Source organism: Mercenaria mercenaria, chromosome 15 (assembly GCF_021730395.1).
Source record: "Mercenaria mercenaria strain notata chromosome 15, MADL_Memer_1, whole genome shotgun sequence".
NCBI lineage: Eukaryota > Metazoa > Mollusca > Bivalvia > Venerida > Veneridae > Mercenaria > Mercenaria mercenaria.
The window spans coordinates 15713607-15741456 of record NC_069375.1 but is presented as its reverse complement, the minus strand read 5'-3'; the positions used below and the strand labels follow the sequence as shown (position 1 = coordinate 15741456).

General features: G+C 32.4%; 1 protein-coding gene across 1 annotated transcript in view; it reads left to right on the top strand.

Moving 5' to 3' along the window:
• The first annotated feature begins 5397 nt into the window (after positions 1-5397).
• LOC123547384 (uncharacterized) overlaps positions 5398-27850 on the top strand; it is a 72276-nt gene continuing 49823 nt past the window's right edge. The window contains exons 1-2 of the mRNA XM_053524631.1: positions 5398-5442; positions 13910-14014. Coding sequence (XP_053380606.1) covers positions 13930-14014 — 85 coding nt within the window. The 5' untranslated portion in view covers positions 5398-5442; positions 13910-13929. The remainder of the gene's footprint in view (positions 5443-13909; positions 14015-27850) is intronic.

The following is a 27850-nucleotide window of genomic DNA, read 5'->3' as shown; positions in this document are numbered from 1 at the left end:
CGGAAGTGCCTCACAACTGAAGCGGAAACCAGTTTGATGCGCAAAGTAGTCCAATGTAAGTAATATTTTTTGACAAATGTCCACAGAAATTAATAATTTTCTAATATTAAAGACGAATATCTGAATAGGATTCATTATTTGATAAGAAATTATAATGATCGACATGTTTTTTTAAAAATCGTACACGTGCTGACACCTAAGTTGTCTCCCGTTGTTTATTAGAGTTACCTTTCGTTCGGCGCAGTAATACATTTGCAGTGAATCGCCGAGAAGTCGTGGGAAAATTAAAAACAATGTAAATAAACTAAAATTAACCACCTTTTCAAGATGAATTTCAAGTGATCGCCATTATGCATTTAACCCGCCTGACCTGTGTAGCATCTTAGATATCTGTTCTAAGGTATTCATTGTGTAGAATGTCATGTTATGCCCTTGCAATGCTAATCCCACTCTGATTTTTTTTGTTTACATTTTTATCAATGAGAAATATGGCGTCCATCCCGAGCTGAAATGACGTGGCGTTAAATTTTTACATGTTTAAGCAAACCTGGTGTGTTAGAAAGAAAATCTCATCCCTTCAACATTATTTGGAACACTGTTATTGTAAAAAACCTGTTTTTTCCTTATACAAAAGCTTAATATTTTGTGTTGAATGTACTTTCACAAAGACCTCTGTTTTCCTATTACATTCATAGTACCACATCCTTATCCACAAAATACTGAACATTACAGGTGTCCATCAGTATTATATCAGTTTAGGAATATGTTTTTTATTTTACCACCATCGATTTCTTGAATATTCACCCCTTCCGCATTTCTGTATGAACTGTGAATGTAGCAATATGCGTCCCCTTAAGGTCCATCATAAATTGTCTATGTAATGAAAACATGAAGTTCATCAATTTCTTTTCCTTCTTTCGATAGGCTTAAGATTTAATTTTGATACATTTTAAGGTAATTATCAAGCACATACTTTTTGTTTGTCTACATGTTTTATATAGACACGAAAAGATACTCTAGCAGAAATAAGAATTTCGAAATCTGAATCATAATCCATGAAATTCATCTGCATTTCACAGAACCTATTACGCGACATTAGACACGTATAATTAAGATTTTGCATTCCTTTTTTTCAAAATTACGTATTGACTTAATACATGTAGTATTTTGTAATTACGAAATCGTTTTTTTTTTTTTGTATTTAAGGATATGTGAGTGTTAAAATAATACTATATTTTCGAAATAAAAGAATGTTACCTACAAAATAAAAGTAGAGTATTTCGTAAAAACGCTGTAGTGTTCCGAAAATAATATTTCGAATCAACGAAGTAAGAAGAATATTTCTATATATAAATATAGTAAAAAGTATTTCGTAAACTTCTAAATATTTTTTTTCGAAAAAAAAAATAATATTACGTATGCATTTGTATATGAGATATTATTTTGTTTTCATAAAATATTATTTCATAATGTTATTCCTATTTACGAAATGAAGAAATATGTAACTTTTAAAACAGAAGCATCGAATATAACTTTAGGGGCGCTGTAGCGCTCCATGGATCATGTGTCATTTTTATGTATTAACAACTTCAAGTTAAACTTTGGCAACACAAACAAATCTAACATGTATTTATTTGTATAAAATATTATTCTGCGCTTTGGAGAAGGTAACGTATAAAGATTAAATATTAATGAGAAGTTAAACTATTCATCACCATTTTGGACATAATTTTAAGTCTCCTGTCTGAAGTGAGCATAGTCTATTTGAAGACATTTCTCTGCCTTACATTTGATTTCATTTGGTTAAATTTACTTAACATTTTAATATATTATCCGCACAATCGTGCTGTTATTATAAACTTTGGTCTCTTTTACGGCATTGAAATATCAGTTTTCTAAAACATATAGGAATCACTTCAGAATATATTTAGCCGATCCCGTGTCACAACCATTGAACATATATCATATTTCGACAGCTGTATTTTTTAAACAAATTTTCGATACAAAGGTAGGGTTTTTTCACAGCTCAAAAGAAGCATTGACAATATGCACTGCAAATGCGAGTCCGCATTCAAACCCACTAACGATAGCACCGCGTTGGTATCTTTTAAATAAGTAGGCAATCTGAGAACATATTTACGTGCTGTTTACATATTTTTTCGTTTAAGACTGATATGTAAATAACAAAAATAATAATTTCGGCCATACAAAGAAAACAGATTAAACGACCGCGGCACCGAGATAATTAAAAAAAATGCAACGTTTGCTTCTAATGAGATTTACAGGTACAAATTAATTTAAAATGTATAAGAATAACATTGTCCCATATTACTAGTAGTCGGTGAATATTGGCGCCATCTTGGAACCAAGTAATTACCGTATAATAAGTAAGAAGCGACCGCTAAAATTATGCATACATTTATTCCTAATTTAAACGAAAAGCTCTATAGATCTCCTCCTGCACACCAAAGCCGCACATATCCTCACAGTAACAGACAACAATCTACTGGGATTGCGCCACATTTATTTGTCTTTATTTAGCCTATTCTGTGTTCAACTGATACTCTATATTTTATAATATCTGTTATATCGTACACACATTTGCTTTCCTGACCTGCGTAATTGAATTGCCCAGTACGATGTAACATTGGGATGTATTTTGATATATTTTTCAGTTAACAATACAATTGTCATGAAAGTGCAAATCTGCTCTACCAATTTGCCGCACTAGCCTATACGTTTGTGCATCGTTCTGGTGACTAAGAAAAACTGATTCATAATAACATATTTTACCACTGTTAGCAACCACAACCTGTGTATGAAGACAGTGGTAATTTCCATGGCCTGAATAAAATTCGTGTTGGTTATCAGTAGGCCTTTATGGCTAAAACTGCCACTTTTAGCTGAAGCCAACGTCCCCGCAACTGTTGCCAGTTCTGAATACTTGGCCAGGGTATATTCGTTGGAAGTACATGTTCAAATGTGGGGATAGAACGCTTTATGTAAGTGTCAATGACATTAAACATCCTTGATATGTGATCAACTACATTAAAACTAACAACAGTTTCTTTTAGATAAAACAGTATCCTGTGACTCAGTCAGTCCAATCAAATTCACAAATTGTAGGAACGTTTCAGGACCAGTAATCAAAGAAAAAAAGTTAAGCTACAATTTTACGAAAATGTAGCAATATGTTGTATGCTGTGCGACAAGTGCAAAAAAAAATAGAATACACGTCAGTTAATAGTCCAAACTATTGCCCCAAGTCTGAAGGACCAAGGGCAAATAGTTCATACTATTGCTCACCAGACCATTCAACAGGTGTTTTATTATGTATTTTCATAAATAAGTTTTCATACTGATTTTCCACAAGATTAAATTTTAGCCCGGCAAAATTTAGTGTTGAAAATAAATGTGTTATATAGCGCAAACTATGGACCATTGATATATGAAGAAGTCATGTAATAGTTGTAATAGCTATATCCATTTGAAGTTAAAACAAGGATGGTAGAAGAGTCACACATAGAATTTTTATGGTGACGTAACTTTCCTACACGTGCAAAGATCTTAGCACAATTGTGACTTTACAATAGATGTTTGCAAAACAATTTTATATGCTGTGGCTTTGTCCCACAGGTAGCCTAAGGCCGAAGAAGCAAGTTGAAATTTTTGTTGCAACGGTAATATAATAGAACCGTTTTATAATCATTTTGCTGTTAAATAAACCATAATACAAACATCGATTTTTTTTTATTTTCGTTCACCATTGATCGGTTTTTGAGGGTTTGCATGCTCAGATGTTTGATATTGTCCAATATAGACAGTGTTAACGCAACCGTATTGATCTTGTTCTCGTGGTTGCAATATGAGTATCCTAAATCATTTTCGAAAGTTGGAGCCTGTTCCTTCTGACAAGGATGAGGGCTTAACTGTACCCTACTATGCTAAAAGAGGTTAATGCTGAAATGGGGAAAATATCTGACTCTCCAGAACCCGGATCAAGCAAGAAAGGTAAGTATAATGTGTATTCCCCTACAGATAGGGCGGGCATTGTCAAATATTGTTTTGAAAATGAACCTTCAAAGACGGTAAAAAAATAGTGATAGTTTTCCGAAGTTACATGAGAGCTCTGCTAGGTATTTGAGGGACAAATATAAAGTTGAAATTAGTAATGGAAAACGTTGGACTTGGATGAGGTCACTGATATTCAGTCGATAAAAAGGGGACGACCTCTAACGCTAGGCCCTGACCTTGACGTAAAGGTGCAGACCAATATTAAGGTCATAGGACAGAATGAATCTGTAGTTTACAGTTCTATCGCGAAATCATTAGCCAGGGGTATCACTGCTGATTGAAAACGGTGGCATCATGAACATATCGAAATCCTGGGCCAAGTCACTTTTGCGCCGCATGAACTATGTTAAGCGAAAGAGAAGCAGAAAAAGTAAAGAACTTTGATGAATTAAAGTCGGAATTTCTCTAGCGAATCCAAGATGTTGTAGGTAAAAACGATATTCCGACCAGTATGGTCATAAACTGGGACCTGAACCTTGTGCCGCGACCGAGTAAACTATGGAGGCAGAAGGCGCCAAACGAGTAGAGATTTCTGATCCAGGTGGACCATTCAAGGTGAGCTTTCTCGCAGTGACTTGTTTAAATATTTTCATACATGCCAGTTTTTTACAGCAGTCAGTTGTCAGTTTCAATTTTCTTAAATGTGACAACATAATTCATTATATCCTTTGTGTCTATCGTTAACTGATCCGTCTGGCGATGGTCATATTTACCTTTTTGGTATGGGCCTTGAAAAAGGCGTAAAGATTAACAAACATTATCATACCGTTACAATGCACAAATGAGAATGTTTGCAAAATATAGATTCTCGTATTTTTCGTGTCTGTCTGGCATATCCGCATTTATAAAATGACCTGCAACAAAGAATGAACATAATCCTCTCATTATTTTCTTTTTCAGTCATACTAGTTTAACTGCTTCGTAACTTCGCACCTAATTGTGTGCGTTTTATATTCTTTCACAGGCTATTTTCATCGGAGAATTTTCAGTGGATGTTGATTTTCAAATCAGAATATGTTCCTTATATGAAGAATAGCATCTAAATATTCTTTTTCAATTTGGTGTAAGAATACTCGTTTTATTAACTGGCTATATATGAATTTCATATAATTGAAATGTTCTTTACTACTGAAAATGATGTTTTAAGCAATCTTCCGGGTCTATCGTTTAAATCTTTATATCTTAATTGCCTTTCTTCATTTTTCCTCTTGAATTTCTATAGCCTTTTGAATCACGCCTCGTTCGTGTATAAGCCAATAAACAGGAATATCAATTGCCAAACTTTATCAAAACTAATGCTTTTCTTTTCAATGCATGCAAACTTGTTAGTCTACAAAAAGGAACAGACTTAAACAGGCTTTAAATCTGGTAAGTACATTTATAGCTATATATGCGTGTCTTCTGATAACTGCTGCATCGGTAATATGTTAGTCAGTAGATTTGTTTATACTAAAACTTGTTTCCTAAAATTGTTTGAATTTTCACTATTAACATTAAACAGACGATTATCTCAGCTTTGATCTGTATAGTAATGCAGATAGTAGCATACCTATGCAGCATCCCTAAATGATTATATTAAAATGGAAGAAAATATTTTAGCAGATTAAATTTTGAAATATTTCGATTGAATTTAAATTCAATGTGGAAAAATACAGGAAAAGAAAGCTTGTCATTCATCATGAATTATCTGTTTATCAGCTTCATTGAATGTCATTTTATTTTACAAAATACTAATGATATCCCAAATTTGTTTATGTAACAATAAATGTGAAAATACCACTTACATTTAAATGATTAAATTCAAATTGATACAACTAGTAGGCTCTTAATATAGGATAAAGTTGTTCTCCGCATATAAATAAGCAGACTTAGAGCGTAATTTATAATCGTAAGAATACGCCAATGATCTTTCGATATGATACTTATAAAATACTTCTAGAAGTGGCATGTTAACATTAATGTTTCTGCTTTTCTGAAAATTAGTGTTTTGGTCGAAACTTATGTTACATCATTTCGCATTTCAGGAACTCGGTAAACGGGGTGATGCAAAACTCGGTTAACAAATGAGCCGCGCCATGAGAACACCAACATAGTGGCTTTGCGACCAGCATGGATCCAGACCAGCCTGCGCATCCGCGCAGTCTGGTCAGGATCCATATTGTTCACTTTCAAACCCTATTGCAATTAGAGAAACTGCGCGGATGCGCAGGCTGGTCTGGATCCACGCTGGTCGCAAAGCCAATATGTTGGTTTTCTCATGGCGCGGCTCAAATATTTTTTCTTAAATTAAATTACAATATTATTTTCATTTTTTTGATAACCTGATGATCAAATTTTGATATTTTTATGGTAACTATCAAGCACAAACTTTGCACTTTTCTACTAGTTGTGTATAGACACAAATAGATACTCTAGTAGAATTATGAACTTCGATTATAGACCTTTTTACCCAAGCTATTGGTTGCTATACTATTTCATGGATGTTTTGATTTTAACGCACATGCTCTCAAGAACGCTCAACGGTATGAAAACCTATATAAAATTATAATTGTATTACGAATCATTTTGCCACTATAGAGATTATGTCAGTCCAGTAATTTATTATTCCTTCTTTTGAGAAGGAATATTATAGTTCAGTAAGTCACACTTTACTGAGCTACTGATACCGAAAGCTGTTGTCATTACAAGCTAGCCAATAAAACTCCGTGACCTTAGACATAACCTCTGACGTTTAGACTATTCTTTCCTAATTGAGGCGACTCTCTGACTGAACGCGTTCCGTGGATTTCATATTACTAAACCCGAGGATGTTATTTCCTCCATTCTTGAAGAACATAACATACATTCAGTCGACCAGATAGACGTATATCACCAAATTTAAATGTAAACAACTAAATATTATCGTTACCTTGAAATGCATAGTTAATATATGAAAACAAACCCCATTGCGACCCTCTAATTATGCGCAACAAATTCACGCAATGACCGGGTCACTGTCTTATCTGTATTTACTCTACTGAAAGTGGTAACAGATTTAATTTAACAATTTATGTTAAATAACTAGCGTAAATACTTACTTGAAATTTTTGGCAGTATAAAACAGACATTGCAACCAAAATTTTACAAGACGATCATTTTATATTTATATAGATATGCCCTAGAAGGAATTTTTGCTATGCTTTAACTTGTTATAACATGTATGTTATTAATCCAATCTTACTTCAAAAGCCTGCTTTTTCGTATTTCCGTCAGAAAAGAAACAGCATTTCCAGTCCATTTCCACACATCATATAAATATAAAACTTGTTCCTTACATTTAAAAATGTCATATTTTCTTTCATTTTATCTATTTTTTCCACAACTTCAAAAAGTTGTTGTATATATTTTTCTCCGACTTGAATGCCATCTACATACTTAGGGATCGTGGCTCCATGTCACTGAATTTGCTGTTTTAAGTAAATATTATTACGTAACTATTATGCAAATGACATGATAAAACATAGATCACTTAGGTAATCAAGACCCTAACTTAATTTTGAGGGTGTCTCCTAATTAGAGCGGATCATAAAGGTTACTGAAACATATAAGATGACTTTGATGTAATATACTTCAATGCCTTCGGTCATCAATGCCATAAAAGGACGCACTCGGAATAATATATAACATAGCGGAGCTGTTTTGTGAATCAAAAATAAACATTTCACATGATATCTAGTATTGTAAAATCTATAAGAACATATTTTGAAACTTTAATAGACATTTCCTTTTAAAACGATGAAAGTGTAGTTACAAAAGTCTGAATTCGTAAGATATGAAACAAATCAAGGACTATAACTACATACTGAAGGAAAAGACCGAATATAAATCTCTATTTTTTATCTCTTATGTTTACATGCTGGATCATTTTCATACCAAAAATGTATGTGCGCAGAAGTCATTGCCCGTAAATTAATAGAGTAGATGATAAACTTGAATTCCGCAAGGAATAGAACATCAGATAAAGAATGTAAGTGTATAACACCCTTCCCCGCTACCCGCCCCCTCCCTCTCCTCTATTGAATCTGACGCTACAATCCCCATCCGAACCACTCTGATATTGTCAAATAAAAACTTTCAAATTCAAAGTATCAGCAGAAATGAAAAAACAACAATTATTTTTTTTAATACAGAATGAATTGATCCCCATTTAAGTATAACTGGATACAAAATCAAAGGCTGAACTTTGTTTATTGAACATTTTATTTTCAACTTCGACTTTTGATAATTTATTATATTACAAGTATCATGTAAGCTAACTGCGACAACTGGTAAGTTTCTGTGAGATCATTTTAGGAAATAAAACAAAATCTTTATTATTACTTTATCAATTTATGGAAAATATCTTTTATTTTTCATTTTTCTAATCTAATTAAATTTGTCAAGATCAAAATTGCTGTAAAATGTTCATCAATGATAATGCGCATTTGTTAAAGTATATTAGCTGTGGGTTTGCAAAGATCTACGCATATTTTCCTTTGTCTTGCGTGTATATTTACTATCAAACAAACTCGTTATTGATCGAAATGCAACATACCTTTAACCTTTTTGCCCTACGTAGAGTGCGCATGCGCGAAGATTGTCCCGCATTCTAAGGAAATAGCTCTCTGTACAAAGGTCTATTTTTCAAGATTTGTGTCTTAACGTCTTGTCGGAAGGAAGGTTACGCGTGTGTTTTAATATCATCGTTGAAGTTTACCAGTTATTAAAGCGATGTACTTCCATATCAGTGAATGCAATAAATTTTACTTGAACTTCTGGAAGTATATATGAAATATTGTCCATGCGAATTCAGTTTAATTCAGTTTAATTTTAGAAATCCTCTAAAAAAATTCTCTAAAACGCGTACGCTAGAATTCCCAGTGTATGAGATTGTCGAAATTTTTGGGGGAAATGACGTTTTCAAGCCTTAGGGCAGATAAGTCTTTTTCAATACCGATGACCTATGATTTTTATTGCTAATTTTTTTTGTTTTCTTAGATGATTGTCATTCAATATCAAACGTTTGGAGAAATTCTATCTTTGGGAAAAAATTCGCCCCGATTCACCATAGGCACTAGCATTACATGTATTTGGCCTAACTTATAATAACTTTTTACAGAACTTTAAATATATTATTTCAATTTCTTTAGACTTAGAGTTATCCCAGATTTTACATGAATAGTTCAATATTGTATAATAGATAATACAAAATCGTCGAATAAGTGGCATAATGATTTATGACTAAGACCAAATTCCCTATATTTACACAAAAGTACATTAATTGCCTTTAACGCTTTACCAAATAAATGTTCTTGATTTAATAAAACTTTCCAGTGTAATTAAAATAGTACCAAGATAATTAAAATCATTAACTTCTTCGATTACTTGGCCATTATAGGTCCAACGCTCGGTAGCTAGTAATCCCCCTCTTTTATGAAAAACCATAATTTTTGTTTTCAATATATTTACTTTAAGTCCCCAAGAGTATAAATCGTCTGAGTTTTACCTATTATGGTCATATCATCTGCAAACAGCAAAAATATTAAAACTATATCGTCTAAATCAGACTCGGCATCGTTTTGCAGATATAACTCAAGATCTTCCACAAAAAGAGAAAATAATAGAGGAGGCATTACCTCCCCTTGACGTAAGCCGAAAACATATTGAAAATAATCAGAATAGTTAGAAAAAGCGTTGATACAAGATTCAACTTTTTGTTACATATCACGTATAGTTTTGTGTAATCTACCTTGTATTCCACATTGATACATTTTCAACCACAAGCCATTTCTATAAATTGAATCAAAACATTTTATCATATCAACAAAAATAACATACACTCTTTCATTTTCATTTAAATATTTTTGAACTACTGACGTAAGTACAAATATAGCGTCTACAGTAGCCTTTCCTTTACGAAATCCGAATTGAGCATCCGAAATAGTATTATGTTCATTATAAAATTTCTCAATCCGTGTATTGATAACAGTAGTAAACAATTTTGACAAACAACGAACAAGTGTGATACTTCTATAATTATTAACATCACTTTCGCTACCTTTCATATGTAAAGGAATTATAATACCTTCTGACCACTTATCGGGAAAGTATCCCGAGTTCAAAATACAATTAAATAAATCACTTAAATGAGAGGATAAAATATCTACACTTTCAATAAAATATTCGTTTAAAAGACAGTCACTACCATAAGCTTTACTACGCTTCAATGATTTCACAGCGGATAAAATTTCACAAATTGGAACTGGTTGAACTAAATCTGGGAATAATACATTTGGGTTCATAAAATTATTGTTCTCACAAAAATCTTAAGCCTCTTCATTGTAGCAATCGAACACTTCATTACTTATATTAAACATTCCAGAAATCTTTAGGTTTACTTTTCTTTAAACTATCTATTTCAAGCATTTTTCTTTCTATAATGCATATTTTTCTTTTTGCGTACAACATTTTTATAATAGGACTAATGCTTACACAATAGTATTCTTTTATCATCCGTTTTGTTGCAATTAAACAATCTCAATGATTCTAAATATACATAACGTGCATCAGCACAATCCTTATCAAACCAATCGGCACGATTAATGTATGATTTTGCTTCAAAATAATGAACATTCTTAAAATGACATCTCATGTCTTTACATTAACAAGTAAACTTTGGTCTCTTTTACGGCGTTGAAATTTCATCTTTCTCAAACGTATTGGAATTGCATGTCATTTATGACTAAATGAATATATTTATCTAATCCTGCGTCGCAACCATTGAACATATATCAAATTTCAACAGCTGTAAATTATTAAACAATTTTCGATACAAAAGTTAGGTAAAAGAGGCATTGAAAGTTAGGTTAAATTATTCTTACACTGCAAATTCGAGTCCTTGCAGAACAAAGATCCCCACTAATGGTATCAACGCGTTGGTACCTTTTCAATAAAATGCAAATTGAGCATACATTTATGGGCTGTTTACCTTACATGATATGTAAATAACTGAATGACACTGAATATTCCTTTGAGTGTAATCATCATTAAAGATATAAATGTTACCTGAATTTTTATTCGTTCTTATTTGATTATAGATATAAGTGTTGTCTGGATTTTATCATAATTTTACAAAGACAGCACACTAAACGACCACTGTACTGATATAGAAAATTCTAATGATAACAAATGAAATATTTGCTTTAAATATATCAATGGATAAAATCAGTTTAAAATACTTTAAATGTCCACATTGTGTTTGAAAACATTGTCATTCATAATATTAGTATTAATTAATTACAGCGTTAACATACACAAAGCGTTATCAATATTATGAAGTATAAGGTGGCTCGTTTCTGCCATGTTGGTGCCTCTGCCAGCTAGGCAACACAAGGACACGACAAAAAGTAGGATGGCGACACGAAAATTATTTCCCTTGACGGCGTTATGGTGCTCAATTTTTTTGTGTCCTTGTGCAGGCGAGGGCCACGCGACAACACTAGTACACATCAAGGTAGCATTCTGTCGTATTGTCTTCAGTTGTGCTGGTGGGATGCTTTGCGAAAACACGAGAATAATTATTTCATTTTGTTTTTCCTTCCGCTTGACATGCGCGTTATACTTACATTTATGTTGCTACAATAATGTAGATAAATGAAAGCAAATACACGTCGCTTATCATCAATTAGGTTAAGACCATATTCATTTCAGCCTATAGAAGTCAGTTGTTTTGTTTTGGTAATAGGGTATCTTTTAGGCGGCTAAATAGGCGCTTCTGCATAAAATGATTTGTCATGTCCTCACGTTGGCGCGTGGCTCGCCCGCCAGTACGATAGCACGACAACACGACAACACGATAAAATGCTATATTATCGTGTCCTCGTATTGTCGTCAATAGGGTGCCAACATAATAGAAAGATGTCATGTCGTCACCTTACGTTTGTCGTGTCCTCGTGCTCGCTGTAGCGCAAACACGACAAAAATGCTGTCATGTTGTCGTTTAGTTGGGGTGCCCAAACGATCACACTTTTTAGCAGAAACGAGCCACCATAGAAGTTAGATGTAGGCGAGATAAATGTTAACCATTTTGAATGTGACTGAAATTCCTGCTGTATCAAAACCGGATGACTATGCAATTGAAGGTTAAGGAATTTTTTTTCGGGCTCTACTGAAAGGTGACCCCATTTATTTGTATTTTCGCCAAATGACTAGTAAGGGCCGAAGCACATTCCCTAGTAGTCTTACAAATTACAAGTTATATAACATTATATCAATAATAGGTACATGTTAAGTGCAAATACATTTTGTTATAGGGTTTTCATTTCTTGCTTGAATGGAAAAGCAATAGAGTCCAATTGACTTTTTTCCAATGATGATAGAAAAGAAAATTTAAACATTAAAACACACTAAGTTTATTTCTTTTCCTAAAGATATGTTTATGTAAAATAAAAAAATCTGTCACACTTGTCTACTTTATCTCTATTTATATATTAACACCTACCCTGCAAAATTTCTATAATGAACTTGTCCATCCTCCAATCAGTTTGATAAACGACATTGTGTCTGAAATCATTAGTCCTCCACCTCTGATCATTCATGTGGGGAAATTGGCAGTTACTTGCGGAGAACAGGTTTGTACTAGTACAGAATCCAGGAAAACTGGTTAGGTTAACTGCCCGCCGTTACATGACTGAAATACTGTTGAAAAACGGCGTTAAACCCAAAACAAACAAACAAAAAATCCAATCAATTTGGACAGACCCATTATCTATTTGAAGGGGTGATTACCCAAAATATACTAATTGAATGGTGAAAAGTGCAAATCTCTATCAAACTGCACAGATGTGCAGGTTGATCATGATCCATACTGGTCCCATAGGCAGAACTAATCGTGTCCAGCATCATAAGGGTTTATCTGGTTCCCTCAGTCCCTTCTTACTTTTACAAGGTTATATAATTTTGTTTCATTTACATTAATAAATTGACTGTATGGAATAGAAAAAAGATATTTAAAAATCTAAAAGCAACACCTCTTATATGAATTATTTTGTTACATTGGAGGTTATTTTACCTTTTCTTTCAGTCTTAATCAGCACAGCTCCGGCGAAAGATTTTTCATAGATTTCCAAGTGTTTTAAAATGTTTGATATTTTTATTGAGTGTTGCCATTCTTTTTCGATATTAAAATTGAATAATATGTAATTTTTGGCTCCTATTACTGTAGGTGACGGATTAAGCATTTTGCATTCATAAATGTACATTTTGAATAAGATCAGTACTAGGTTTTTTGCTGCTGACGATTCATCATTTTTGCTGTATCCAAAAATCGTTATATTTTTATTCAAGGAAGAAAATGGGTGAGTTGTTGGTTTCAAGAGCTGATTTATAAGAATTTTGGTTTTATCACATTTCTAGAATAAGTGTTCGATTGTTTCGTTTTCCTGTTTGCAAAAAGAACACAACGGACTATCTTTATATTTCATCATGTACAACAGATCATTTGTTCCTATAATTCTGTGTAGAATTCGAATTTGAAACCATTGTATTTTTGTGATTTTAAAAGGCAATTCGTAGATACATTTCCATTCGTTTTCGTCAAAATCCAAATTTAAACTTTTCTATCCATTTTTCTTGACTTGTTGGCTTTGATGTGTTTGGATTTAAAATGTCATACATCATTTTTGACCCGTTGTTATGTTTATTATAAATCTGATGTATGGTGGTAACTTTGGTCCATAACTAGCACTAATGTTAAGGAATATAAAATGGTATATTTACAAAAGCATATAACCTTTACAACATTTTTTCCTTTCTTTAGTGCAGGTCAATGGATAAACCATGAAGTTTGGAGATTCAGTGAAGACTTTAATTTCTTGCACATTTCTTGTGCTGACCATTATTGTCGTTGAAGTAAACGCATCTGGTAAGTTGTCGTCAGTCATTTGATTAATTCTATAATTATTATTGGCAAGTCGTCTACGACTTGAAAACTAAATGAGTGTTGCAAGGATTGGGGAAAACACTCACGTTTCGTCGAAAGTAGATAATCACTTCTGTCATTATTATTTCTTACCTGAAATGTCACTGTATTTAGTCTTTCAAGTGCTTTAAATTATACTTGTTTCTCATTTTTCATGTCAGTATTGTTATTTTCAACAGGGCTGTCTTTATATAACTGCATTTTTAACTGTAACAATTTATCAATTTAAAGGTCTGGTCCATTAATTGATATTATGCTGTACCCTAAACCAATTTTCTAACGCAGTTAGTAAACAAACATTTTGTTTAATTTTAAAGCATTTGGAAAAATCTGTTGTTAGTAGCGTCCCAAAATTACACCATAATCAAATTATGCAGTTTTATCTTATTGTAATGAAATGGCAAAATACAAATAAATAGATCAAATGTATTTGTGTCAAGTAGCTTGCTCCTATGTTATAGTAATTTGGGATTATCTTAAAAGCTGTTTTAAACTGCAGTTTGTAGAAGTAACACGTGAGACCTTTTTCTTTCACAATTTGATCCCTTCAAGTAAAAATATTTCATAAGAAGGAAGAGTCGCCGGAAAAGACGAAACTTACTTTTCTCATTAAATTGCTTAAATGTTTACTTTCATGTCTAGATTTTCAAACAATGGTGTAATTATACATTTAGTGACAGTTTTTCCTTTTTAATTCATTTTATGTGTTTTGTGTTTTTACAATCCCTGGCGGGGATCACTTTTATTTACACAATCCTGTGACTTGTAAACATGGCGGGGATAAGAGTGATGTTAGGTGCACCGGTTTATGCGCCCCCACCACCCCACAGTGCTAAATTTGGCACTGACCGTTCCAAGGCGGTCCCCACTGTGGTCCTTTATTTGTTTCTTTTGTCCTTGTGTGTTAACGTTGTGTGTCTCTAGTGGTGGTTTTGCTGGCGGTGCCCCACTGTGTTCCTGTTTTTGTTTTTATTGTCCTTATGTGTTTACTTTGCGTACGTGCGTTCGTGCGTGCGCGTGTGTGTGTTGGTCGTGTGCGTGTCCATGTGCTGGGTTAACTTTAAAACGTGGTTTTTCCTGTCTTAAACTAAAAATCATCGTAATTAATTAATTAATTAAAAGCAATCACCATGTTTTAGGATCACAGCATCTTCAGACCCTTACCACATTGACTATAAGAAGACTAAAAGAAATTAAACTAAGGTAAAAATATAATAAGAATGGTAGAAGCTGCAACATACTCGATTATTTGACACTCTTCTGACATAAAAATGGACCGTCTAGCAACAAAAATCTTTCATTTAACCTTGATTTAGTAATTTACATTGCTGTCATACAATAGCGCCACATTACCTCACTATAAATGGTTTCAATCTCATTTTAGCTGCAACGGCTGCGTTAAGAGTATGCTTTCCAAAAGGTAAAACGTATCGCATTTCCCTAAGTTGTTCAGACGCCATTGATAGGTTAATGACTCCAAAACTAATTACTAGCTCTACAATTGTGTCAAATAACTTTGAGAAATTTGCGAAATGGAAACCTCAAAAACTTTATCACTTAGAAATAATAGATACAAGAGCTCTGCCTGCCAATAGTGAAACAGTTTTTGCTATCTCAAAATAATAAAAAAAACATTCCATTCAATTCTAAGATAGGAGTATCTACTAAAAATATTTATTGTTAGTGTACCTAAAATAAACGCATAACAGTGACAGCTGAAATGTACAATATTTGATTTTTCACTATTAGTCATCCAAACATCTAACGTATCAAGAAGGTTATATTTTTAGCTATCAGAACTAAGTCATACGATAAAATGCATGTGCAATGAAATAAGATATTATTATATACGTTTATAAATTATATATACATAGTAAGGACGGTAACGAATATTCGAATATTCGTTCTTTACACTAATACTCGAATACTGTTCCATTATTCGAATGTTTGTTAAAACAAAATATAATAAATAAGCGAAAGCTAAATGGAACCAAGATGCTGTATTATCTAATTTGCCAAACACACTGGCATTACAAATAGGCGCGAAATGGCTTCCGTCGTTGTAAGACGTGTCATTTTGTATATTAGCATGCTACGTCGGATATCAGTCAAAGATCAAAGGTGTATGTGAGTCAATGAAAATAAGGAAAAGTCTGGTAAATTTGATAAATATTAATTTGTTTTGACGTAAATCGTATTATCCTACCGATATGACTGTAAAAATAAGTTACGCAAAATATAACGAATAAATGCAATTCGTACGGTTAAAATCAATATTCAGACAAAAAGTGTACTTAAGGCAAATTTTAATTTGACTCTACTACAATCAAAACATACCTCATTTGATAGAAAATATTGTTAATCCTACAACGTTAATCAAAATGCTATGTTTTCTGTCGTTTGGATGAATTTCATTTTATCATCCGGCGACTGAAGTCGGCAACATTGTATGTGTGGAATGAATCTTATTTACGAAGGAGCTGCATCCCTGTAATAAATAAAAGTCTTAAATATAATCTAAATTGAAAATGATTACAAATATGATTATTTACATTCCGTGTATTAAACAATGTGAAACAAGTGACGAGAACGATTGATCAGACTTAATGCGCCAATATTTGAATTATTTCCGTTGAAAACGAAAGTAAACATAATAAAAAAATAAAAAAGTAAAAAAATAAGATTCATTGGCTGCCAACAATTTATCCAAGTTCAATAATTTAATTCATAACATGCTATTTTAAAAATAAAACCATTGATATGAAAGCTAAGGTGCAAGTGATTTCTTAATCTCAATGAATATATCTTTTGAATGATATATATTTTATTTTTGTACAAAAGATTGATAATCCCACAGACAGTGTGCTTCCACTTATTTTGAAAGAAGAATTAACTTCAGTGCGAAGTTGATGTTGTAGCGTTATATGCAGACGATACAGTAATGACGCGTAATGCGGTATTAAAGTAAATGATTTAATCAGTTTACTTATTTTGTGTAACTTATACATAAGGAGTCTAAGTTTAAATGTAACAATTATTTTTGTTTAATATCACGAATTTTACATTAGAAATTGCTCAATTAAATATTGCAGTTAATGATATTTCGGTGCTAAAAGGAAAGAGATTCACATTATCTTCTTATGCTGTTGTTATCACCATCTTTTATTTAGATTTTAATAATTAGTGTCAATTATGTCAATTAAACATTAAAAGAGACAGCTTTCTCTATCGGCTGCAAGCTTTTTTGTGTATATTTTATCTTAAGTTTTCATTTATTAAAATGAAGTTTCTCCTTGAGAAAATTTAAGGGGGAATTATGTCCGGAGGACTTTGATGCACAAGAACGGTTTTATAATGTAAATACAATATATGTATTAAAAATAATTGATTTAGTGTTTATGAAAACTTTCGCAACAATAATGAGGGTTTTCGTGAAAACTAATTGTTCATAAAGTGTGTCGATTTAATACAGAGATATTTTTTATGACTTGTTCAAATCGATTATTGTATACAATATTCAACTCAAAATTATTTTACATGAAACCCATTTCTACACTGTAAGCTTATTAAATTAAAGTTGATTGAAATAATAAAATGTTTTATGCATCAAGCGTATACCATTTCTATTGGACCTGTAATAAAACTTGCCAAATGAGGAACGTTAAAACAACACAGACATGTAACACACATATACAACACTTATAAGGCTATGAATGCATATCAATTACGAGTAGTTATTTGTAATTGTAAGATATAATTATAATTTATTTTATTTTATTTTCATATATGTTATTTTGACTGTAGTTTGCATTCTTTGGTGAAATATGTGTTGATAAATTTATAAAGATATGTAATGTGTGCTTGTATAAGGCAAAACATATGTAAAAATTCACGCTGATTGTCAAAAGAGAAAATTCAATTCAAATATTTTATTTGAGTCTCATCATGGTGTATACATGAACATATATAATACGTACAGTACATGTAACACAAAACCAATCTATTCAGATTTGTAAGAGATTATACATATAAAAACAAATTAATAAAATATTTCAAGTTCACATAAAAAGATATAAATCAAAATGATGCTAATTAAAACATGATCCTATGGTTGAAATACTGATAAAAGTTGTAAATACCATGTTACTTACATTCATAAAAGGGTAAAATAACCGTAAAATATCGTAAATCAAATTTGGTAGGTCATCAATTGCAGATATTAAATCTTTCCTGTTATTTTTACTGTATATTCAACAATGGATAAAAATATGTTTTTCATCTTCAATAACACATTGACACTTAAAACAGCATCTTCTATTCAATTCTAAGTTCTCATACCTTCCTGTCTCAATTCTCAGGGAAACAACGCCACATCTAAATTTTGTGTCGTATGTAGTCTACAGCTTTCCATATTCATAGCACTAAAATATTGTCTGAAAACAGATCCCCGAAGTCTAACATTTAGTGGTTTCCATCACATTTCCCAGCTAACTGCCGAGTTTGGAGTGTATTGTCCAACGTCTAGAAAATAATACATGGCCCTGTTCTGAACAGCATTGATACAAGCAAATAACCTATCCCCCACACTGGAGCACTGTAACTAATGATTGGCCAAACCATTGTATCAAATAGTTTTGTAAGTGTTGAGAAGTGGAAACCGCCAAAAGCTTTTAGATTTAGATATAACTAATCCCAGAGCTCTTGAAGCTGACATTGCCACAAATTTGGTAATTTCATGATAGACCAAATATTCATCTAACACAGCCCCTAAATATTTGTAGCTGTGTATATATTCTAAGACTTCATTATTAAACTTAAAAATGTGATTTGATCTCAGCATACTATTTGTCCTAAAATGTACAGTCATTTTACTATTGCTACACCATATTGACATCTGATCCAAAATATATTGTAAATCTTTTTATTTTATGCTAACTAATGAAATACTGTATTCTATCAGTTTAATATTTTCATATCTCATCGCTCACACTGTGAAAATATGAAATCTATATTTTCACACTGTGAGAGATATAGCTCCGCCCCTTCATACATTGTGTATGAATTTTAAATTATTTGCTTAATACAGGATGAAAATTGTAGCCGCACTTTGTTCTTTATAATATATTTCTCGATTCAAATTATTTTACTTAAAGAGAATTTCATACCGTTATGCAGCACAATATAAAACAAAACTGAACTTTATGTTGCATGCGTCTTTATAACGTCACAGCACGTCTGACGTCATGTCTGTTTACGCGCGTCTGTTTCCCTCGCTGAGATTAAAACAGTTGCAAAATGCATTTCTCAACGTAATTGAGCATAAAATAAAAAGAAAATGTGCTTGTTTTTCGTGAATATGGAATATATCTCACCTCGAAGTGAGAAAATTTTCACATTTTCACTCGCGCTACGCGCTCGTGAAAATATTTGAAATTTTCTCACTTCTCAGTGAGATATATTCCATATTCACTCAAAACAAACAAATATCCTGTATATCATTATCAGGTAGATGAACTACCTCATCACCATACAGTAAAATACTTATTCATGTATATCCTATAGTAACTCCTTTCTTTAGGTTGTTGATAAAAGTAACTAAATCATTGATGTAGGGGTTAAACAACATTGAGGATAGTGGACAGCCCTGCTTTAAGCCGCACTTTATATTGAACCAGTGTGTGTCGAAGCCTTTCAAACGAACATATCATTGCACATCTTTGTATAACGATACTATAACATTAAAAAGTCTGCCCCTTAGACCCATGTTCCGCAATCTCTGTCGCAATGTTTTTTCCATCCAAAATATCTTTCTGAAATCTATAACGGCTGCAAAAGTCGGCAATCTCTTAAGCTTGCTTGTTTCAACCTAGGAAGTAAGAGATTGTATTTGATCTACATTACTCTTGCCTTTATAGAATCCATTTTTCTCCTCACGTATTACTTTCTTTTTGTAACACCATTTTTCTGATCTATTATTTAAAACACTGCAGTAAATCTTATACAAACATGGAGCTAATGTTATTCCTCTATATAACATTGGATCATTAATATCTGCTGTAGACGACTTTGTGATAGAAGTAATGATACCTTTCGATCAGGCCGATGGCACCTTGCCATTTAAAAACATCAATTAAATAAATTGTGCAACATGGTCACGGCTAAGTCATTTATCACAATTCATTTGGAATCTCATTTACCAGATTTCATCGATAGTAAATAAATTGTTGAAAAACACCCCCATCGTAAACAATGTGTAAAATAATCAGTTAGGTTAGACAGTACACCAGCTACACACCTATCAAGTTGATATATTGTCGATGCATTTATGTAATTGTTTATTATACCAAACCCACACGTTTTATACGTCAAATTGTCAGACAGTACATATGTATGATGTTACAGAACGACTATATAATGATGTCTAAGAGATCTCGAGACAGAAGGGTCTTGGAGAGAAGGGTCTAGAAGAGACCAGGTGCATGAGACCTAGGAAATGGGTCTCATAGATACTAAGATTAAGTTAAGCTTTAGATATGACATTTGTTAAGACTTAAGAAGTTACAAAATAAATTATGAAAGTATGTACGAAATATTCCACTGTGTAAATAAACATCAAAAACGTTCAGACACGTGTCGTGTTTGTGTTGTGCTATGTGACACAATTTTATACATTTTTTGGAGCCGCAGACAGGATGTCGAATTTCAAGATGGGTTGTTGCGACATTACCAAGCGAAGTACTACTGCCAACGACGACACGCTGCCAAGACGAATGAAGAGAAACTGTAAGTTACCATCTTACCTATCTTCTTGTATAATTTTGCAAGCTAGTTTTTTCTTTTATTAAATTTTTGTTTCTATTTTTGAACAAAATTTCAAGGTAAATTTATTTTGATCAATTGTTAGACATGAAAAGAAATTCAAATTTATAAAATGATAAAACCTAACTCATAATATACAAAATTCTTAAAAAAAGAGTAAAATAAATAGAAAAAAAACGTAAAACAATTAGAAACCATGCATTGAGGAAAATACTCAAAAGACTGAATTAAGAAATGCAAATGTGAAAATATTGGTTTTTCGAACATTTTACTTGTCATATTATGTTTATTTTACTTGTTCAATATGATATTCATTTCCCTTATGGCCACATTTAAACAGTTTTGAGCATTCCTGCATTGCCAACTTGTTTAAATGAAGGAAGATGGATTGTCCTATGAAACTTGTGTATAGTCATAGATATGCGCAAAATGAGTTGTAAATAGTTTCTGTTGAGGTTATGGTTAACATTTCATCACTAATATATGTGAAAATACAAGGAACGGCTGAAAACTAGTTAAATACGTGGAATTCGTGTTTAAGATGTTTTATGCATGAAAATGCGTTGCTTGGTTAAATTGTCATTGCTGAATAAATTTGTACATGGTTATCTTTCTAACCATATGGTTACTTCAGGTCTCAGTAAATTAAGAGGTTGGTCTGGTCTGTTGTGCTGGAAATATTTCGAAGCCTGATATGGCACAAGAATATGTTTATTATGCAAAAATGACTTGATATTTTCGCTGGAACATGTGGATTCCAGTAATGTCGAATTTATATATATTGTGAGATACTTAGAGTTACTTGATATTGTGTTTGTGAGACTGGAAGTTGTGATCCCAGTTGTTTTGTAAGATGTATACTATTATACAGACACAGATACTGTCTTCCGAAATCTTAAATCGGAGTCTTACTATCATAGCGTGAAATCGATGCATATATTGCATTATGAGGTACATGTGTGTACCGGATATTTTAAGCGCAATAGCTTTTTGTTTTATGAGACCTGATGTAGTATTTTCGTCAAAGAGTTGCAAAAACAGTCGAACGTGCTGTTACTTTTAGGTTACCTTTCATGGTTTTTAAGCAGGTTATTTTGCCGGAAAATTTATATTTTTCTCGCGGACGACATAATATTTCTGTTGAATCATCTAGAAAGGTTACATTGTGTAAATATAATCATGGAAGAAATTATTACCAGTTATTCTGTTTATATATTGGTGTTGGTTTTGTATGTATGTCTGTTTGTATTTGGAAATGACTAAATGCTTTATTTTGTAGAATTTTATAGCTATCTTATACATTTTTAAAAAAGTATATTTTATGTTGAGAACATGTTTTGCTTTTTGTTAGAAACATATTTTGGCTGGTATCTTTATTTTTCGAATATTGTAAAACGTAGGACATAGCTTGTAAAAAAGTACAAAGAAGTAAGGTTTTCGGTAACATAACGGTTTATTCGAAGTACAGATACCACTTATGAAAAGAAAGTATGAACGAACTGTCTTGAATAAAATACGAACTGTCCGAAATAAAATACCGACAAACTGTCAAATTAACATGGGAAAAAGTGTATTCCAAGTCAACATTATAAGTCTTGTCATATTGTGGACTGTCATTATATAATAGCCAAAGGGAGACTCATTACACGTAACGGTTACATATTGGGAAGCACCTGTCAAAACAAAATGATGACATTTGCATTGTGTATTATGACAATTTGTAAACATGCAGACTTGATTTTATCTGTCATAAACTGTCATTTATGACAAATGGGAACAATGAATAACAAAGTATTTTCGGAGGTCATCGGAATATTGGACATGACTTTAATAAAACAGTAATATTATAACTTGGAGAACTCTAGAAAATGCATCTGAAATATTGAACATTTCGTTAATGAAACAATAATATTATAACTTGGAGAACTCTAGATAATTTCAGAAGTTAGCAAATGAAATTAGATGGATGAACATCATAAACTTGGGTAGTGCGGTACAACGTTACTGCCTATGACGGGAGATTTTTAGCTACTGAGACTGATGGTGAAGCGTTACGCTGTATAAGAATGTCAGAACCAAAGGACAAATGTGTAGAAAGATGGCGAAACCAAGCGACAATGGCGAAAGTGGACTGCAAGCTGTGAGCCTGTGAAGTTTGGCGAAGAAAATGGCCCAGCTGGGAAATTACAGAACACTAAAATAACTAATTATCTTCTCTCTCTTTCTATTTATCATATCGATTTTACTATTTATTTAAGATCTGTAGTCAAATACCAAAATATTTCGAAAGTAAGATTAATATGCTGAATAAAATATTTGTATAAATAAGTGAAATTTAAATATCATGATAAATATTTTTACACGCGACAATAATTACAGGCAATTTAGCAATGTTATTAAACGAAATTGTTATCTTTTTCCTAACTCTTATATAGCATATATTCTAAAAGATGCTCACCTGTGTTTTGCTTTATTTTACAGATATTGGTTTTGTGAAATATGGATGTAACACGGGTTAAAGAAAAAGTCTTGGAGGAAGAAAGGAGAAGTGCCACTACAAAGGCCGATATAAAATAAAAAAGACTTTTTATGAAATGTGATAATTGTTTAGTTTTAAATACTATTCTCCTTTGTTCTTGTTTATCATTAATTGTATAAATGACTTAAGATTTTTTCTTTAACACTGTTCTTTAATATCATTCCTTCAGATAGTATTCTAATGGTCTTGATCATATCAAATATCATTCTACATGTCATACTGTATGGCGAGAGATAGTACTTCAAGTCTAAAAAAATTTAAATTTGTAATTCAAATTTTTTCTTTCGGTGGGTAACGAGTGTAAAATAATCAGTTAGGTTAGACAGTACACCAGCTACACACCTATCAAGTTGATATATTGTCGATGCATTTATGTAATTGTTTATTATACCAAACCCACACGTTTTATACGTCAAATTGTCAGACAGTACATATGTATGATGTTACAGAACGACTATATAATGATGTCTAAGAGATCTCGAGACAGAAGGGTCTTGGAGAGAAGGGTCTAGAGGAGACCAGGTGCATGAGACCTAGGAAATGGGTCTCATAGATACTAAGATTAAGTTAGGCTTTAGATATGACATTTGTTAAGACTTAAGAAGTTACAAAATAAATTATGAAAGTATGTACGAAATATTCCACTGTGTAAATAAACATCAAAAACGTTCAGACTCGTTTCGTGTTGTGTTGTGTTACGCTACAAATGCCACTAATATCATACGTAATGTGATAATCGTAAGTGTTTTTACTCGACATTTTTCGCAGAGTTAGGAAACGTTTCAAGTCTTAATCCCATTTTTGCAGGAACTGATGGACCCATCAAGCAGCATAACTTAAAATCTTCAAACATGAAATCTTTTTCACCCTTTCATTACCAATACCTATTTTACCAATGCTTTTCCAAAAAGATCTGGAATCCTGTGAAACTGCAGCTTCAGTTTAGCCTTTGCGTTCTAAACGTATTACCTCTAAGCACTTTGCACATTACGGTCAAACTCTTTGTGTTTCATGACATAAATTTGCTTTAAATGTTGCCCAATGGCATTTTTACATTATTACATTTAAGCCACTGTTTTTCAGCCATACACATATTTTGCCATAACTCTTAAGTGATTAGACCGCCATGGTTTTCTTATTATGTGACCAATTTGACCAAGGGTGACAAAATCCTCCATTTGATTTCCTTGGAAAACATCCCTAATTTTTGATTCACTTAATGTGAAGATGGATACTTATACTTTAAAATGAAAAGAGTAAATGATATCAGACAAAAAATGCATAAATTTGGAATTACAACAAAACTTTGAAAAAAAGGAAAAACTGAATAATTTACTGACCAAAATATTAGCGTTAAGATATACATAAATATGTGTTTATATTGCAAACACTGATATTGTCATGCCAATGTTATGAAAATCTTCTCTTTTTATATATTTGAATTTGAAATAACAGGCTAATCATCCAGTTGACAATACCCGGAAGCAATAGATATCGGTATCGCAGATCAATCACCTTACAAATACCATATAGCTGTTGTCTCCCCTGATATCGATTTTCTGCCATATCGGTCCCGAGGTCGATTGTTCCTCATGAGCTATGCACGCACAGATTAGGCATGTACACACTAAATAGCTGCTCTTCTTTATTCTATATAAAATAGAAAAAAATTGAAATGGCTGCAGCACATATCTGGACCCATTTTAACTAACATTTTCTTAAAGAATAATGTCAGTGCTAAATAAAAATTAAAAGAAAAGTGGGGGTTATGAATGACACAAGTAAAAATATTTCGGTCGAACAAACAAACTGCAAAATCGGCTGAAAAATGAGATCTCAAATTGTAATGGTTGTTTATGACCTGAAATTCTATGACAAATACTGTCATGCCATCATATCATTATAAAAATGCTTCCTAAATAGATCAGTCAATTGATTTTAGCAAAAATTATAAAGAAAATAACTTTCTGGAACAATAAAAACTGAGAACTATTTGAATCTGTCATTATGTGACTATAACTTTTGAACTATTCCCTACTGAGTGTATGTTTAACATTAGGACATGATGAGAAAATAATATTTTGAGTTGTTGTTCTGGGGTTGTGCACGATTTTGTTTTCAGCTTGTCGGTGTGCGTTTGTTTGTTTGCTTGTTTGTCTAAAGCGGTGCCCTGCAGTGTTCTCGTATCTGACTTGTCTGTTTTCCTATGTTAGTTAGTTAGCTGGGTGTGGTTGTGTGTTTATCTTTGGTACATGAATGTCTGCGTTATTGTGGTTTACGTTGCAGTGTAACTGTCATTAAGGAATGTTGCATAGCCTTTGTATTTTCATCCTTGTTCTACTTTCCCCTTCAACCTCTTCCCAATCCCTTATCTACCCCTTAACACTTCCAGGAATCCCCCACTATCTATGTTTTGCATACTTTTATATGTACTCGTTAGATTTTTGAAGCAATCCGTCTGTAATATTTTTCCATTACAGCTTCCTTTTGTTGTGGGCCTACTTTGCAATTGCATGGCTCTGAGGCTGTGTTTAAGTGCTCCGTGCTTCCTAGAAATCTACCGTTACCTAGTATCATCTTTTGTTGATCAACTGATGTCAGAATATTCGAATATTTACTAGGCAATTCATTAAATTCCCACAAACATTTTGCATCAGTTAGATTACAATTAACTCAGTATATGGCAAAATCAGTTTTGTTTTACAAAAGCGATTTCAAAAGCAAATATTTTGATTTTTGTTTAGGCCATTTTAAGCCACAGATGAATATTTAAATAAAATAGTACTTTTATGATGTAGCTGTTTAAGCCAATTTTTAATCTATTTAGGGAACCAAAGAAAATTGTAAATTTATAATTCTTTAACCAATAAAACAGCGGGAGAGGAAAGAAATGAATTGAGGCGTACTTTTAATTGGCTGAAATTAATACACTGTTTCACAAAAGGTATCGTTACATTTTAACATAGTATTGCATTGATAATTAAGAAACTGTCCTTAATGACGTTTATCACCGGAGAAACGCAAAATAAAACTGTAGAATGGAGGCATTACACCTGAATGATGATTAGACTTTAGTAAACGAATCTTTAAAGTCCAAATGTGTATAACTATTTATGTATAGTGTGGTCGACGGTCGTGTTGAGCTCGGCTATGATTCTCATCGCTTTATTAATCTCGTTGTAATAAATGCAAGAGACTTTGAATCATAAAATGCCATATTTTTTACTGGTATATCTACATAAAAAGTGTCAGAAGTGCAATTTTAATTTAAATTACTCAGGAATACTTGGCGTCAAAATTATATCAAGAAGTATTGCATTTCCTACGTAATCAACGCGCGGTAGACTCAGACTGAACAGTTACACTGATTTTATTGAAACTTCACATGGTGTAAGACGACAACGCAAGAACGCATGCCTAGTTTGAAAGAATAACTTTATCATACTTCTGTATATAAAATCCAACATTTCTATACATTCCCATCAGCATTGAATATTTTAAAGATATTTCTTCCTTCAAACTTTGCGTCAAAATAAAATTTATTGACTGTATGGATATGTATTCTTCTTGTTGTTGTTTTCACAAGATTAAATGTAATAATTAAATTATAGGACAACTTGTATTAACTCCTAAAAAGTACAAATGTAAAGCGGTTACATCTACCTACACATCCATATGATACCAAACATGTTGGACCTTGAAAACATATACTACCATACATCAACGTATGGCATACCCTAGTATATAGTATCAAACTATAGACAGGATATAAACTTACATTTTTATTTGGCTTTAACGTCGCACCGACACAATTTTAGGTCATATGGCGACTTTTCAGTTTTGATGGTGGAGGAAGATCGAGGTGCCCTTGCGTGCATTATTTATTCACGAGCGGGCACCTGGGTAGAACCACCGACCTTCCGTAAGCCAGCTGGATGGCTTCCTCACATGAAAAATTCAACGCCCCGAGTGAGGCTCGAACCCACATCGATGAGGGGCAAGTGATTTGAAGTCGGGGACCCCTAAACTAACATTTACATATATAAATCATGTTGAATATGATACACATGTTTTATATTCTAATTCTTAATTCGAATTTGTAAGTTTTATTTTGTGTATTAAATTTAATTAAGTATATTGTCTCTTGTAGTTCTGTTTAGAACGGTCATTTACAATTGTTTTATGTTGTATGTAAATTTTTACGTGTGTAAATGAATGAGACATAAATAAAAAAAATATATATATACAGTATGTTCCCTTGGAAGCAGCTTACATTAGGTTAAAAGCCTAATAGATATTATCAAAATAGTGAAATATTCGAACATTACCCGGTCACGTAGTGTGTATACATATTCATATTTATTAGCTTGTAATCTTTTACACCTACACGGGGTCTCTAAAAAAAATGTCTTAAAATTTTT